Source organism: Piliocolobus tephrosceles, chromosome 3, assembly GCF_002776525.5.
Source record: "Piliocolobus tephrosceles isolate RC106 chromosome 3, ASM277652v3, whole genome shotgun sequence".
NCBI lineage: Eukaryota > Metazoa > Chordata > Mammalia > Primates > Cercopithecidae > Piliocolobus > Piliocolobus tephrosceles.
The window spans coordinates 30,479,500-30,493,415 of record NC_045436.1 but is presented as its reverse complement, the minus strand read 5'-3'; the positions used below and the strand labels follow the sequence as shown (position 1 = coordinate 30,493,415).

The 13,916-nt window shown below is 36.5% G+C and overlaps 1 protein-coding gene across 9 annotated transcripts in view; it reads left to right on the top strand.

Moving 5' to 3' along the window:
* The window catches only part of RAPGEF2 (Rap guanine nucleotide exchange factor 2), a 262,493-nt gene that overhangs the window by 209,972 nt on the left and 38,605 nt on the right, over positions 1–13,916 (top strand). For all 9 annotated transcript variants that reach the window (XM_023228378.2, XM_023228369.3, XM_023228352.3 and 6 more), the window contains one exon: positions 7,306–7,483. In XM_023228378.2, the coding sequence (XP_023084146.1) occupies positions 7,306–7,483 (178 nt within the window). The remainder of the gene's footprint in view (positions 1–7,305; positions 7,484–13,916) is intronic.

The window sequence follows — 13,916 nt, the reverse complement described above, 5'->3', positions numbered from 1 at the left end:
GATTATTATTATACATATTGAAAATCTGTAGTGAGAATACAGCTTGAGGTTACAACAGTTATCACTGTTCTCATCAGATAAATACAAACTTGGATGAAACTCCTAAAAGGTAAATCTGTTAAGAGAATGAAGTAACTTGTTTGGCCAGGTGCAGTGGCTGATGCCTGTAATCCCAGCACTTTGGGAGGCCAAGACAGGCAGATCACTTGAGGCCAGGAATCTAAGACCAGCCTGGCCAACATGGTGAAACCCCATCCCTATGAAAATACAAAAATTAGCCAGATGTAGTGATGCATGCCTTTAGTCCCAGCTACTCAGGAGGCTGAGGCACGAGAATCTCTTGAGCCTCAGAAGTTGTCACAGCAGTGAGCCGAGATCTCCCCACTGCACTCCAGCCTGCGGGGCAGAGCGAGACTCGGTCTCAAAAAAACAAAAAAGTAACTTGTTTGTATAATTGATTGAGGCATATTCTGAGGGGAATTCTAGTCATATGTGCTTTTACCTTGAATAGGCTGGATAAGTACATGAGGAAATGCAGATGGTACTTCTTCTGCCCCTGGTTATCATCTGAATGTCTGTGAAACCAGGGTGTAGGTGAGAGTTCCTAATTACTCTTAGCTGGAGCTTGCAGCCTGCTATCTGGCTTTATCTTTGGGTGTAGATGAAGAAGAGGATCCCTGTGCATATCATTATAGTTGATTGTCAAAGCTGTTTGTTTCAAATTTGATGACAGGCATATACCCTGTAAGTATGTATCCATCATAAAGAAAAATCCATAGATGTATCTAAGGATCTAGTTATTGGCTGTGCAAAACTTAACATTTAGTAGAGATTTTCAGTAGACCACTTCTATTATCTTTGAATCAGAACTTAAAATGAGAAGTCTGACATGCACCTGGTTCAACTTCCAAATTTACATTTGAATCCTCTGCTTCTCTCCTGTGAATCAAGCATCCAGTTTATTCTTGAACAATTCCAAGGGTGAGCAACTTTCTCCCACAGCAGCCCATTTAATCTTCATACAGTTCTGATTTCAGAGGTCTCCTGTCACATTGAAGTGAGAATAAACACTCACGAGATGGACACAGATTGAATTTGAATGCTGTACACCAGGGAGATATGGATAGAATAATGTTGCTGAGATGGTGGGAAGAGAGGAGTTCGTGAGTGAATTCTTAGTCATTCTTAATGACTAACCTTTGGAGAAGAAACACTCCTCTGTTTTAACAGGCACACATCCTGGGGAGTTTGGGAGTTGAGGGAGTTCCTGTCTTAGACTTCTGTTTTCTCTCGAAAGAGTTGAGTTCATTTGTTGAGAGTGAGAGGGTTGGCACGTAGAGAGTTTTAAGGAGAGAGAAGTTTTGAAATAATAGTTGCAGAGAGTAGGAGAACAAATTGACCAGAGAAATGGAGATTGAATTGAGTTAGTGCCCTCAAATATAAAGTGATTTCTCTGCTCTGTTAAGTAATTTTCTCCACAGTAAGCACAAAGAAAGCAAGGATTTGACTTCCCCCAGGACTGAAATTTGTTAAGTGACTGTAATACAAAGACAGGTGGAGCAACAAGGCAAGCGTTTTCTAACTGCAGATCATAGCTTTTGTATGCCTTCTGCCTGGAATGTTTTCTCCTAGCATGATCCTTTTCAGCCTTTGTTTTCAAGTATCATCTCCTCAGAGTTGTTTCTTTATAACCCTCTGTAAAGGAAGTCCTCCATTTTGATTCCTTTCCTGCCTAATCTTTTTATTTCCTTCCTAGAACACTGATTGAAACAATTATTACTTTTTATGTTGTCTCTCTGCCTAGTGGAATGACACCTTCAAGAAGGCAGGGAACTTGTCTGTCTTGTCTCCATTTTTTCTGCTAGAGCCTAGTACATGTGCCAGGAAATTCTAGGCATTCAGTAAAGATGTGTTGAATGAATGTAATTGAAATAATAGACTAGGGAGTATAAGCTGGATATGAAAGGAAGTTAAGACAGGAGGTGTGAACACTAGACACAGAAGGTAGTAGAGTCTTGAGCAAAGATCCTTCTTAAGTTGAAAAAAGGTTACCTTAGAAGCAGATGGGGGCAGGTTGAAAGAATAGAAGGTTGTTGGTGATTGAAAGCTTTCATGCCTAAGTTAGTGATATGAGACAGCGCCATTTCCAGCCATGATAAGGTCCTGGTTAAATGGTATGGCCATCAGAATCACAGCAAGTGGCTTAGGCAAACCGGAAATAGTTATACAAAAATAGATAGATCAATAGAACAGAGAGTTCCAGCAAAATTGAACTCATGTAAGGATGTAATATGTGATAGAGGAAACTTCACAAATCAGTAAAGTGATGGATCATTCAATAAATGGTCTTTGGAGTTAGGGAATCATTTTGTATTCTCATTTTGTATCATAATTAAAATAAATTCCTGATATACTAAAGAGTTAGCCAACACTTAGTGTTTTAGTAAAGGATCAAAACATTTTGTAATCAAAACATCAATTGATATGAATATTTAAAGTCAGAATATAACTGATTTATGCAAATTAGAAAAATAGCTCATATTGTTGAAATGTTCAAAGGACAGTAGTAGGCAACTTACAGAAAAGAAAATGCAAATGTCTACACCGTAAGTATTTGAAACATAATAGTAATTGAGCATATAAGGACTTAAATATGAAATTATTCTGCCTATCAAATTAGCACAGATTTTCTTACCTAAAATAAACATTTATAGACATTTTTATATACTCCTTGTAGGATTGTAATTTTGGGGAAGTAGCCTAACGATTTACAGTAAGAGCTTTAAAAATTGTTCTTCTCTTTTAGGCATATATATGCATTTAATAAGCAAAACTTTTTTGGCAAGTGATTTGAAAGTGCTTACTGATAAAGCATACAGTATTTGATTTTTATTTTAGTTAAATGAATACTTCAATAGAGCTTTATGGCATAAGAAATTTTTTTTTGTTAATTTTCTTGATTTTTTTTAAAAATGTAAAATAAATTGATTTTAAGAACTGTTCACAATAGCAGAATAGATTTAGTCCCTTTTGATTTAAATAGTGGAGCTTTCAGCATTGATCTGAGAATATTATTTTTAAAAGAATGTCACTATTTAAATATTAATGGACAACAAAATCTATGTTAGTCTGTACATGTATAGGATAAATTAATTTAAGACAGGAGTTATTCGGCTAAACCTTTCTCTTTGTTCCTGTAACAAATATATCCAGATAAACTTTTAAATATAAAGCGTCTGTTTTAGTGTCTTTATTTAGAAAAAAAGGGCTTAAAGACACACATGAGTCTTAGTAGTGTTGTTATTTGGAGGAAGCTGGAAAACAATAAGTGTTATGTTTAAATGCAAATATGTATTTAAACTTTGTATCTTTTATGACTTAGCAAAGTTGAAAACATTTTATTACTGTATTATGTTTCAACTGTTTTTTCTAAGACTATTGAGAATGTTGAACAAAGTGCAGAGTACTTAGTATTTCTTGGTTGGTCACACCTCATTTTGAATCCTAGCCAGTTACTGGGTTTTGTTTTGCTTACATTGAACAACTTATTTAATTTCCTTGAAATTTTCTCCTCTGTAAAATAGGGTTAATAATACTAACTTGCTGAATTGATATGAAGATTATTGTTTTAAAACATCAACTTCAGTGCTAGATACGTATGATAGTCATTCAGTATAGGATCACTATTTTTATAATTGTTGTATGAACCAGTTGGCCAGAATGTGTTGGTGCAGTTAGTCTAAGATACTGTTTTACTAGTATATAAGGAGAGTGCAGCATTTAACAGAATTTTGTGGGGTTTTTTGGTCAAATTCCACAAATATAAATTGTGTGTAAGGTTCATTGATGGTATGGGGAGAGGTAGAAGGTGTACAAGTACTAAGATGAAGACTGTATCCCCTTGAGGAAGGGACTTTTGATCTACCTTGAGACTGGCTGTCTTTCTCCCATATTTGATCCAAAAGCAGTCCTGTGAATAGTAACAAGCTGTATCTACAGTTTACATCGATGATACAATGGGCTTGTGGAGGTTAAGTGACTTTGCTAAAATCACATGATGAATAGTAGAGGTGAGATTTGGAGCCACGAAACTGAGTTTGTTCACACAGTAAATACTATATTCTAGGCATTCTTCTTAAGTTTAGTACTTCTCCTGGAGACCAGTTTGTGTTCCTCAGTCTCTAAACATCTTGTCCACAAGGCAGTGGTATTGTGAAATTAGCAGGTCCCTGAAAAATTGTTTATCACATTCTTTTAAAAAGTATGATTTTGCTGAGAATGATGGTTTCCAGCTGCATCCATGTCCCTACAAAGGACACAAACTCATCCTTTTTTATGGCTGCATAGTATTCCATGGTATATATGTGCCACATTTTCTTAATCCATCATTCTCAGCAAACTATCGCAAGAACAGAAAACCAAACACCGCATGTTCTCACTCATAGGTGGGAACTGAACAATGAGATCACTTGGACTCGGGAAGGGGAACATCACATACCGGGGCCTATCATGGGGAGGGAGGAGGGGGGAGGGATTGCATTGGGAGTTACACCTTATGTAAATGACGAGTTGATGGGTGCAGCACACCAACATGGCACAAGTATACATATGTAACAAACCTGCACGTTATGCACATGTACCCTAGAACTTAAAGTATAATAATAATTGAAAGAAAGAAAAAAAGTATGATTTAGGGAATATGTAGTATTTTAAGGTAAAAATGTATATTTATTCTAAATAATCTCTAAATTTTTGGTTTAGTAAATGTTATTTTATGAATAGTTTGTTTCTTAAAGCATGGAATGCACACAGAGATAGCAAGCAACTGTGATCTTTTACATAAATAAAGTGGAAGGTTCCGTTTGTGAGAGAGAAATCCAGCTGACAGTTGAAAGTCTTTATGTTCTGCTTAAGACTTAAATATAAATAATTTAAATGATAGTTATTTGGGGTGGCATAAAATATATTTCATCTTTTCACATACATTAGGTGTTTTAAAATTAAAGAAACCTTTAGTTATATAAATTATTATTGAAAATAAAGATTTTAAAATTTCTGTCTTTGGTAGTGTCCTTCGCTTTATGCTAATATTAAAGAATGTTTATATAGAGAACTGATAATATTTTTGAAAATATAAGATGATGAGTAATAGTCTTCAATGTGAAGATGCAACTGAGGTGAAAATGTGATCATAGCAAGCATTAGCAAATTGTATTTCTAGACTTCAGGGTCAGATGCTGATAACAATGTTGACCTATTTTCTCTAACCAGAACCTTGGCATACTATATCACATCAAGTTATACTTCAGTTTCCTTCTTGAATCTAGCAATGATTCAGTTAATTTTGAGCTTAAATTACGAGATGTGTTTGAGTGTGTCAAAGTTCTGTCTATATGGGCTGCTGTGGCTTATTGCTCTCCTGCCTGCAGTATCTCTGCTTATTAATGACCAGGCCTTTGAACTTTCATAAACATTAGGTTTTCTGTCTTCAATTATTTTCCCTTTAATTTTTTTTTTAAATAATATATACATTTTAGTTCAAGAAATTGTACCTAAAGAACAGAAAATGTGATTAAAACTCATTGTTAACACATGCTTGTATTATTTCAAAATGTAGGATTAAATCTTACATTCTGTGATATGAACCAGGACTTCACAAAGCTGAAACTTTGTTGATTAGAAAATAGCACAGGCTGGGTGTGGTGGCTCATGCCTGTAATCCCAGCACTTTGGTAGGCTGAGGTGGGCTGATCACTTGAGGCCAGGAGGTCAAGACTGGCTGGGCCAACATGAAGAAATCCCGTGTCTCCTAAGAGTACAAAAATTAGCCGGGTGCGGTGGTACACATCTGTAGTCCCAGCTACTCGGGAGGCTGAGGCATGAGAATCTCATGAACCCTGGAGGCAGAGGTTGCAGTGAGCTGAGATCATGCCATTGCACTCCAGCCTGGGCAACAGAGCAAGACTCTGTCTCAAAGAAAGAAAGAAAGGCGGTGGGGCGGGGGGAGGGGCGGAGAGGGAGAGGGAGAGGAGGAAGGGAGAAAGAGAAAATAGCGCAATTTATTCTGTAAATATTAAATTATAGGAAAAGGATAGATCCTTATATAAGCCACATTCGTATTCAGTGAATGTTGAAAAGAGGCAGATTAGATTGCGGTTAAGACTCTGAAGCCAGAATTCCTGGGTTCTAGTCTTGATTCCACAGTTTATCAGTGGCATGACCTTGGGGAAATTATTTCTCTTCACCTAAGTGTTGGAATAATAAAAGTTGATAATGGCTCTTACTTTATAGGGTTGTTTTAAGGATTAAATGACTTAATAAATACATAGCAATTAGAGCACTACCTGATACATTGTTAAGTATTTAGTGTTAGCTATAATAAGATGTTTTCAAGATTTTAATATTTCATTTGGAAAAACACGTTCAAGACTGATGTAGTTAATATTTAATTGAATTCATTTTTACTATGCTTAACTGATAAGTGAAGTCTAGGTATATAATGTCAAATAAGATCTATATGATATAGATCTTATTGCTGAGGTGATAGTCACAAAAGGCTACATAGTGACCTAGAAAGGATAACTGTTCTGGGATTGAGCTAGTCCAACAAGAGACCATCTTGAAATGTGTGACTCCAGTGACTTAGGAAATTTGCAAGTATCTTGCTAACTTGAAATTTGGTGATGTGATCACCTTTGTTGATGAGTGGAAAGAAAGAGCATGTTGCCTCTGAGCATATGGTCTCCTGTAGTGTTTCTCAATTTATAGTTTAACATTGGTCATTGGGATAATCTAACTAATTGTTAATGTTTCATTTGCATATTTATCAAGTTACCTTTGATTTGTGGCTCATTTTTCCGTAAGGACTATAATAGGGGTGAAATGGTCCGGGCTTCTTGGCGTTAATAAATTCACACCTGGTCTGCAAAAGGAATTGCTCAGAATTAATTGTCACCCGTAAGCTGTTAGCCTAAGCCATTCTCTTTGAAAAACGGAGTGAAAACAAATACTATCTTTTTCTTCTTTATTCTACTGTGTTTCACATGCCATATGACAGTTCAGATAAGAAATCAAAATTACTGAGATAAAGTCATTATTCCTAACCAAAAATTTAATAGGAGGTGGAATTGCTCATATTTTGTTAAAGTAATTGTTATATGTAGTTTCTGGTGCATACGTAGTTGTTGGATAGAAAAATAAATATAACAAAATCATTATTTTGAATGAGGCTTGCTCTTATTTCTTTGGGCCCCAAAGATTTATTTACTTAAAATAGTTTTTTAATTTGTGTGTGTGTGTCTTAAGGCCACAGAAAGCGAGGCTGGTGATATGGACCTGAGTGGGTTGCCAGAAACAGCAGTGGATTCCGAGGACGATGACGATGAAGAAGACATTGAGAGAGCATCAGATCCTCTGATGAGTAGGGACATTGTGAGAGACTGCCTGGAGAAGGACCCAATTGACCGGACAGATGATGACATTGGTAAGCTTGAACAGTAAAATGAATCTAAGAGCAATTAAAAATATTTAGTGGTAAAATTGTGTGATGAAATAAGAGCCCAAGACTAGTAGACTTTTAAAAATCATTAATTTAGTAATTTCCTTTGTATAAACAATAGTATTTGTTGGACAAAAATTGGAAAAAATCAGGTTTACTCAGTCTTACCTTCAGGAATCTACAAATAATAACGTGAATGAAACATCTTAATAAACTCTTTCCACATAAACCCTTTCTTAAGCTTAGTTTATGACGAAAAGAAAAGAAAAGTTAAAATGAGACTTTCAAGCAGTATTACTTCTATTAATTTCCTCGTGAGCCCTATTTTATTAAGCTCATGTTTTCTGTATGTAAACATAAAGGCAGTTGGTAAAATTGTCGTAATGAATTTGCTTCTACTCTGGTTTCATATGAAGACTCAAGTGGGTGGAAGGAGAGAGCAAAATGTCAAGTTAGTGGCATATAGGCTGTGTGATGGTTGAGACTTTTTTTCTTTTGCTGTTATTATTTTTTTTTTTTTTAATTTTTATTTTCTGTTCAGGAGTACAAGTGCAGGTCTCTTACGTAGGAAAGCCTGTGTCATGGGGGTTTGTTGTACAGATTATTTCGTCACCCAGGTTTTAAGCCTAGTACCCACTGGTAATTTTTCCTGAACTTCTCCTCCCACCCGCTAACCTTCCGCAAGGCCCCAGTGTGTGTTATTCCCCTCTGTGTGTTCATGTGTTCTCATCATTTAGCTCCCACTTACAGGTTCTGTTCCTCTGTTAGTTTGCTAAGGATAATGGCCTCCAATTCCATCCATATCCCTTCAAAAGACATGGTCTTGTTCTTTTTGTGGCTATGTTGTATTCCCTGGTGTACATGTACCACATTTTCTTTATCCAGTCTATAAATGATGGGAATTTAGGTTGATTTTTAGGTTGATCTTTGCTATTGTGAATTGTGCTGCAGTGACTTTGTTTAAGTGTACCCAGAGGTTAAAAATTTAAGTAGCTGTATATCGACCTTTCCCTCGTAGCAAGAGTTGGTTGTGTAGTAATTGTTTTGGGTTTGAGTATGCCTCCCGGACTCTGGCTTGTTTCTTAGAGCACTGGAAATGAGAACAACTTCCATTGAGAGTCATCCTTCTGTGAGAGTTCCAGGTCCATAGCCACCCTTGCCTGAGCCTTGCTCATCTTTTGTACCACTCTCCCAACTCTTGGGCCAATACATATTTGAAGAGCAGTTAAATGAACTGAATGTGTTGGAATTAGATATAGGATGGTGTGGAGTGGCTTGTTGCATGAGTTTGAGTGACACAAACATGTATGAGGAAAAACTTTCACCATTTCAGCTATGTGCATATTCTAGAACATTAAAGGCAAAAAAAAAAAAAAAAAACACACAAAACCTTAGATTAGACATTCAAAATTTAATTGAAATAATTTATGGGAATTGTTAAGTCTTTATAGATGAATATTGTATGGTAATTATTATTTATTCATTCAGCTAATGTGGGTGGGTGAGCACCTTCTATGTACCAAGCAGTTTTCTAGGTCCTGGCAACTCACTCAGTGCTGAACAAGGGCAAAAGTCCTTGTTCGTTGCAGTCTATTAGGGGAGACACGTGATCAGGAAGTGAACAAGTAAAACCCATTGCAGGCAGTGAGTGCAGTGAAGAAGAGTAAAGTAGAGGCTGGGCTGATGGAAGCAGGGTAGTGGCCTGAGTGAAATGGTTCTGTTTCACCCCCTGAAGACTTAGGTTTGTACTTTTCCTGTTTCTGATACCGCATGTTGATCTGATTTACAATTTCTAAAAATGGGGTTTCACTCTCCAATTCCCTGTTCACTTTCTTGGGTCCGATACCACATGTTCAGCTGATTTCCAGTGTCCCAAAGTGCGTTTCACGTTCTCCCTCGTTGCCCTTGCTAATTTCTTTCTTTTTAATCCCCTGTAGTCTTAAAGAAGTAAATTGGAAGTGTGTTCAATTTACTATTTCAATTCAGAATCTTTGTTCATAGATGCTTTTAAAAAAAAAATAAGTGAAACATTGCTTATGAATGGATTGATTTGGAAGTTGCCATTTTATAAACTAATCTATCTTTTTTGAATCTGTTCATTTTAAAATAATTGTGGAAGAAAATGCTGGTTATTAAAATACGTGTCTGTCATTCCTGGAAATTTAAGACTTTCAGTTGATAGCTGAGAAGCCCTCTCTCCCAGAATCTCTAGAAAGCAGCAGCCATGGTGATTCCTACAAATAAATAAAAACCCATCTTTAAAAAAAAAAAAAAAAAGTGCTTGTCAATATAATTCCTACAGGGAGTAGCATTTATCTGAATACCACTTTACTTGGAAGCAGTTATAATTATCATGCTTGCAGCTATGAAATATACATTTATTTAAAGCAATAAATCACTAATTGTTGTTTGTTCTATGTAAGACCTTGAAAGATTTTGTATTCTATTTTCCTGAAAATAAAATGTGTGAGAACTGCTTAGCTCTTGTTAAATGCACCTCATCCTCCAGGATTTAGTTAAAATAGACACCCTTTATATAAAATACAAACATCTGTATGATTCATGTTTTAGCTTCCTCTTCCCCTGCAAAAAAGGGAGAGATTATGTCCACGTGCATGCACGTGAGTGTATGCGTGAGTGTTTAAGGTGAATCAAATGAAATTACTAATATTTGAACATATTTTTGTGAGCTGCAGGAAGAAAAAAATTCCCTTTGGGTTCTGCTAGATTTCTTCGATATAGTTTTGTTTCAGTACTTTGAAGGAAGGGACTATATCATATTAATTTTTGCCCTGGAACTCATAACTTTGTAGGTACTCCATTATTGAATAGTTGTAAAAAAAATTTTTTTTTGTTTTGAGAGCTTGACACAGTAAAGTAGAAGACTACTTCGATCTCTTTTTACAAACCCCGGGTTTTTTTAAAAAATTAATAAAACGTTTTATATAAAACTGTATCAAGCAAACCAAGATAAGCTAATTTTCTGAATTGGCTTCGGCTTCTGGTATCTGTAAGTTAATTATTTGTTGTTGTTGTTTTTTTAATGGTACATTGTAAATAAAATGTTTTTAAAGCTTTATATTTTTCCATAAACATTAGATAGGTCATAATAGTGTATCATTCTAATAGGTAAGTGTATAATTCTATAGATTGTTCTAAGAAATACAAAAGAAAATTGTCCTGTTTCCCCCATCCGTGGCTTCTTTTCATGTGTCCTGAGGATTTTCCTACTATCCATCCCAGGCTCTGAATCCTTGGCTACCCTAAGCCCTTTTAAGTCTGTATGATACCTGTGTCATTGTCAGAGTTTTGAGCCCCGTGTAGCAGGAGTCTCTACCCCTGGGCCACAGACTGGTACTGGTCCCTGGCCTGTTAGGAACTAGGCCGCACAGCAGGAGGTGAGCAAAAGGTGAGGGAGCATTACCACCTGGGCTCCACCTCCTGTCAGATCAGTGGCGGCATTAGTCTCATAAGAGTGCAAACCCTACTGTGAACTGCATATGCAAGGGTTCTAGGTTGTGCACTCCTTATGAGACTTTAGTGCTTGATAATCTGAGGCAGAACAATTTCATCCCAAAACTATCCCCCCTGCACCCACAGAGAGTGGAAAAGTTGTCTTTCACGAAACCTTCCCCTGGTGCCAAAAAGGTTGGAGACTGCTGCCATATATATATATATATATATGATTGGTTATAAAATAGTTCTTTATTTTTAAAAATTACTCCAATCATCTAGTATAATATAGCATGGAAATTATCTAAAAACCAGTGATACCATTATTGAATCCTTGAAATCTTAAAAAGTCTTAGATGCCATCTGGTTTAGCATTTATGTATTTCTGGTTTTTCAGCTGAGCCTGGATAATTATGTACAGTTACTATTTGATCTTTCTGTCTCCTTTATTGTTGTAATATATCATACACAGATATCTTCTAGCCTGTGGTTTTTTTTTTTAATGCTAGTCACTACTCATATATCACAAATTAAACTCATGACCCACTGATAGGTTAAGAGTCTGCCAAAAAGCAAACAATATGTGTACACAAAGCACTTTAAAATTATTACAACAAATAATTGTGAAGGTACTTTGTATTTTCTTCCCACTTTTTATTCTCTGATCATATATGTGGTAATTATTTGACTTCTATTATTGTCTAAACAGATACTAAATTCAAAACATTTCTGACAATTTCTGGCCCACATTTTTCTTAAACCCACGAATCTTTGCTTGTCCAAAGAAATTTAGCAAATACAAGGGGTGGGAAAAAGTAAAATGCATGGTCTATAGGTAATAGTGTCATAGTTTATGGTGAGGGGTGAGGGATGAAGGCTAAAGAAAACAGAGGCTGGAAACTGCAGAGTTAACTGGGATGTGCTTCAGAGGACCATGACTTGTTCATTTGCCTTTATAATTCAAATCAAAAGGTCAGTGCATTGGTAAAACAATGATTCCTGCCTCCCATATATGATAGATATGGGTCATCTCTTGCAATGATATTCAGAATTGCTTTACTGCTTCTCCAGGAATAAATACATTTTATGGTACAGCACAGACACTCCTACTCATTCCAGAAATAAAAGTTTCATGAAACAGAACGTATTCTTTCTATAACTGATGTGCTTTGATAGTTTAACTTCTTTTTAAAAAAATACTGGTAGCAAAAGTAAAGTGATTTCCTGACACATAAATCTGAGTCAGTTTGCGCAGCACTGTCTTATTGGACAGAATCTTTGGGTACACCTGTCATTATCATTTTGCTTATTGCCAGAGCCACCCTGTGTAATGAAAAGTCTTATATAGGAGGGATGACATAGAGTCCAATCAGAACATACCATTGCCCAACTGGACCAGAGAAAACCACTCAAGTCCTTCCAGAAATGCTGTATCTGGGAAAATATATTCACAGAATATATTTTTCTGTTGTGCTTTGTTTTAGTAATTAACAAACTGTATCCAACAACATAAAATTTGTCACTAAAGCTTAACAGATAAAAGGAATGTACATAGGAAATGTTTGATTATGTACAAGAAACATCTAGTATAATTTTTATTTAGCCGAAAGTTTGAATGATGTCATGACTATTATAATAATGACAGTAAGAGCAGTTCTCATTTATTGAGTATTTACTCTGTGCCACAGACTTTTATCGTCTTTTTTTTTTTTTTTTTTTTTTTTTTGAGACAGAGTCTCGTTCTGTCGCCTGGGCTGGAGTGCAGTGGCCGCATCTCAGCTCGCTGCAAGCTCCGCCTCCCGGGTTTATGCCATTCTCCTGCCTCAGCCTCCCAGTAGCTGGGACTACAGGCACCCGCCACCTCGCCCGGCTAGTTTTTTGTATTTTTTAGTAGAGACGGGGTTTCACCGTGTTAGCCAGGATGGTCTCGATCTCCTGACCTCGTGATCCGCCCGTCTCGGCCTCCCAAAGTGCTGGGATTACAGGCTTGAACCACCGCGCCCAGCCTTTTATTGTCTTTACTGCATTTTATTCTCACAGCTATCCAGTAAAGCAGATACTGTATTTTTCTTTTTAAATGAGAAAACTATGCCTTAGGGAAATTGATCAACTTGCCCAAAGTAATACAACTAGTAAGCATTTAAAAGTCTGATGTACACCCTGTGCTCTTTACCACTGCCTTTAAAGTCCAGCAGGACCTTGGAAGCAGATGGCCTTGAATCATGTCACTGCCACGGTTTTTTTTTGTTTTTGTTTTTTTAAGAGACAGAGTTCCTTTCACCCAGGATGGAGTGCATTGTCACAATCACAGTTCATTATAACCTCAAACTCTTGGGCTCAAGCAGTCCTCCCACCTCAGCCTCCTGAGTAGCTGGGACTATAGGCACACACCACCACACGTGGCTAATTTATTAAATATTTTGTAGAGATAGGATCTTGCCAGATTGCTCAGGCTGATCTTAAACTCCTGGCCTCAAGCAATCCTCCTGCCTCAGCCTTCCAAAATGTTGGGATTATAGGCACGAGCCACTGCGCCTGGTCTTGCCATCTCTTAATTATATGATGCTAATGCTGAGCATTGGTTTCCTCCCTATGAAATGAAAAAGAAAACGCACTTCACAAAGCCATGGTGAGGAGTAAGGAAAGAACTTAGTGTGTAATTAGTAAAGCTACTGAATGATGAGAAAACACAGGACTTTTAAAAATAGAAAACCCAGGACTTGAAGAGACTGTGACATCAACAGCTAGAACCATACTAAGGTGTAAGCTGTTTCTCCACAGTATCCCCACAGGAAGGAAGAGTGATCAAATTTCCTTTTTTGCCAACTTGTGGGCTAAAAAATGGTATATCAGTTTTCATTTTCATTTATATCATGTTGTTAATTTTTTAATTGATCATTTTTTATAGATTTGATCCATGGAAAATATTCCTTAGAATGTTTGAATTAAATATAGTTACTTCTGC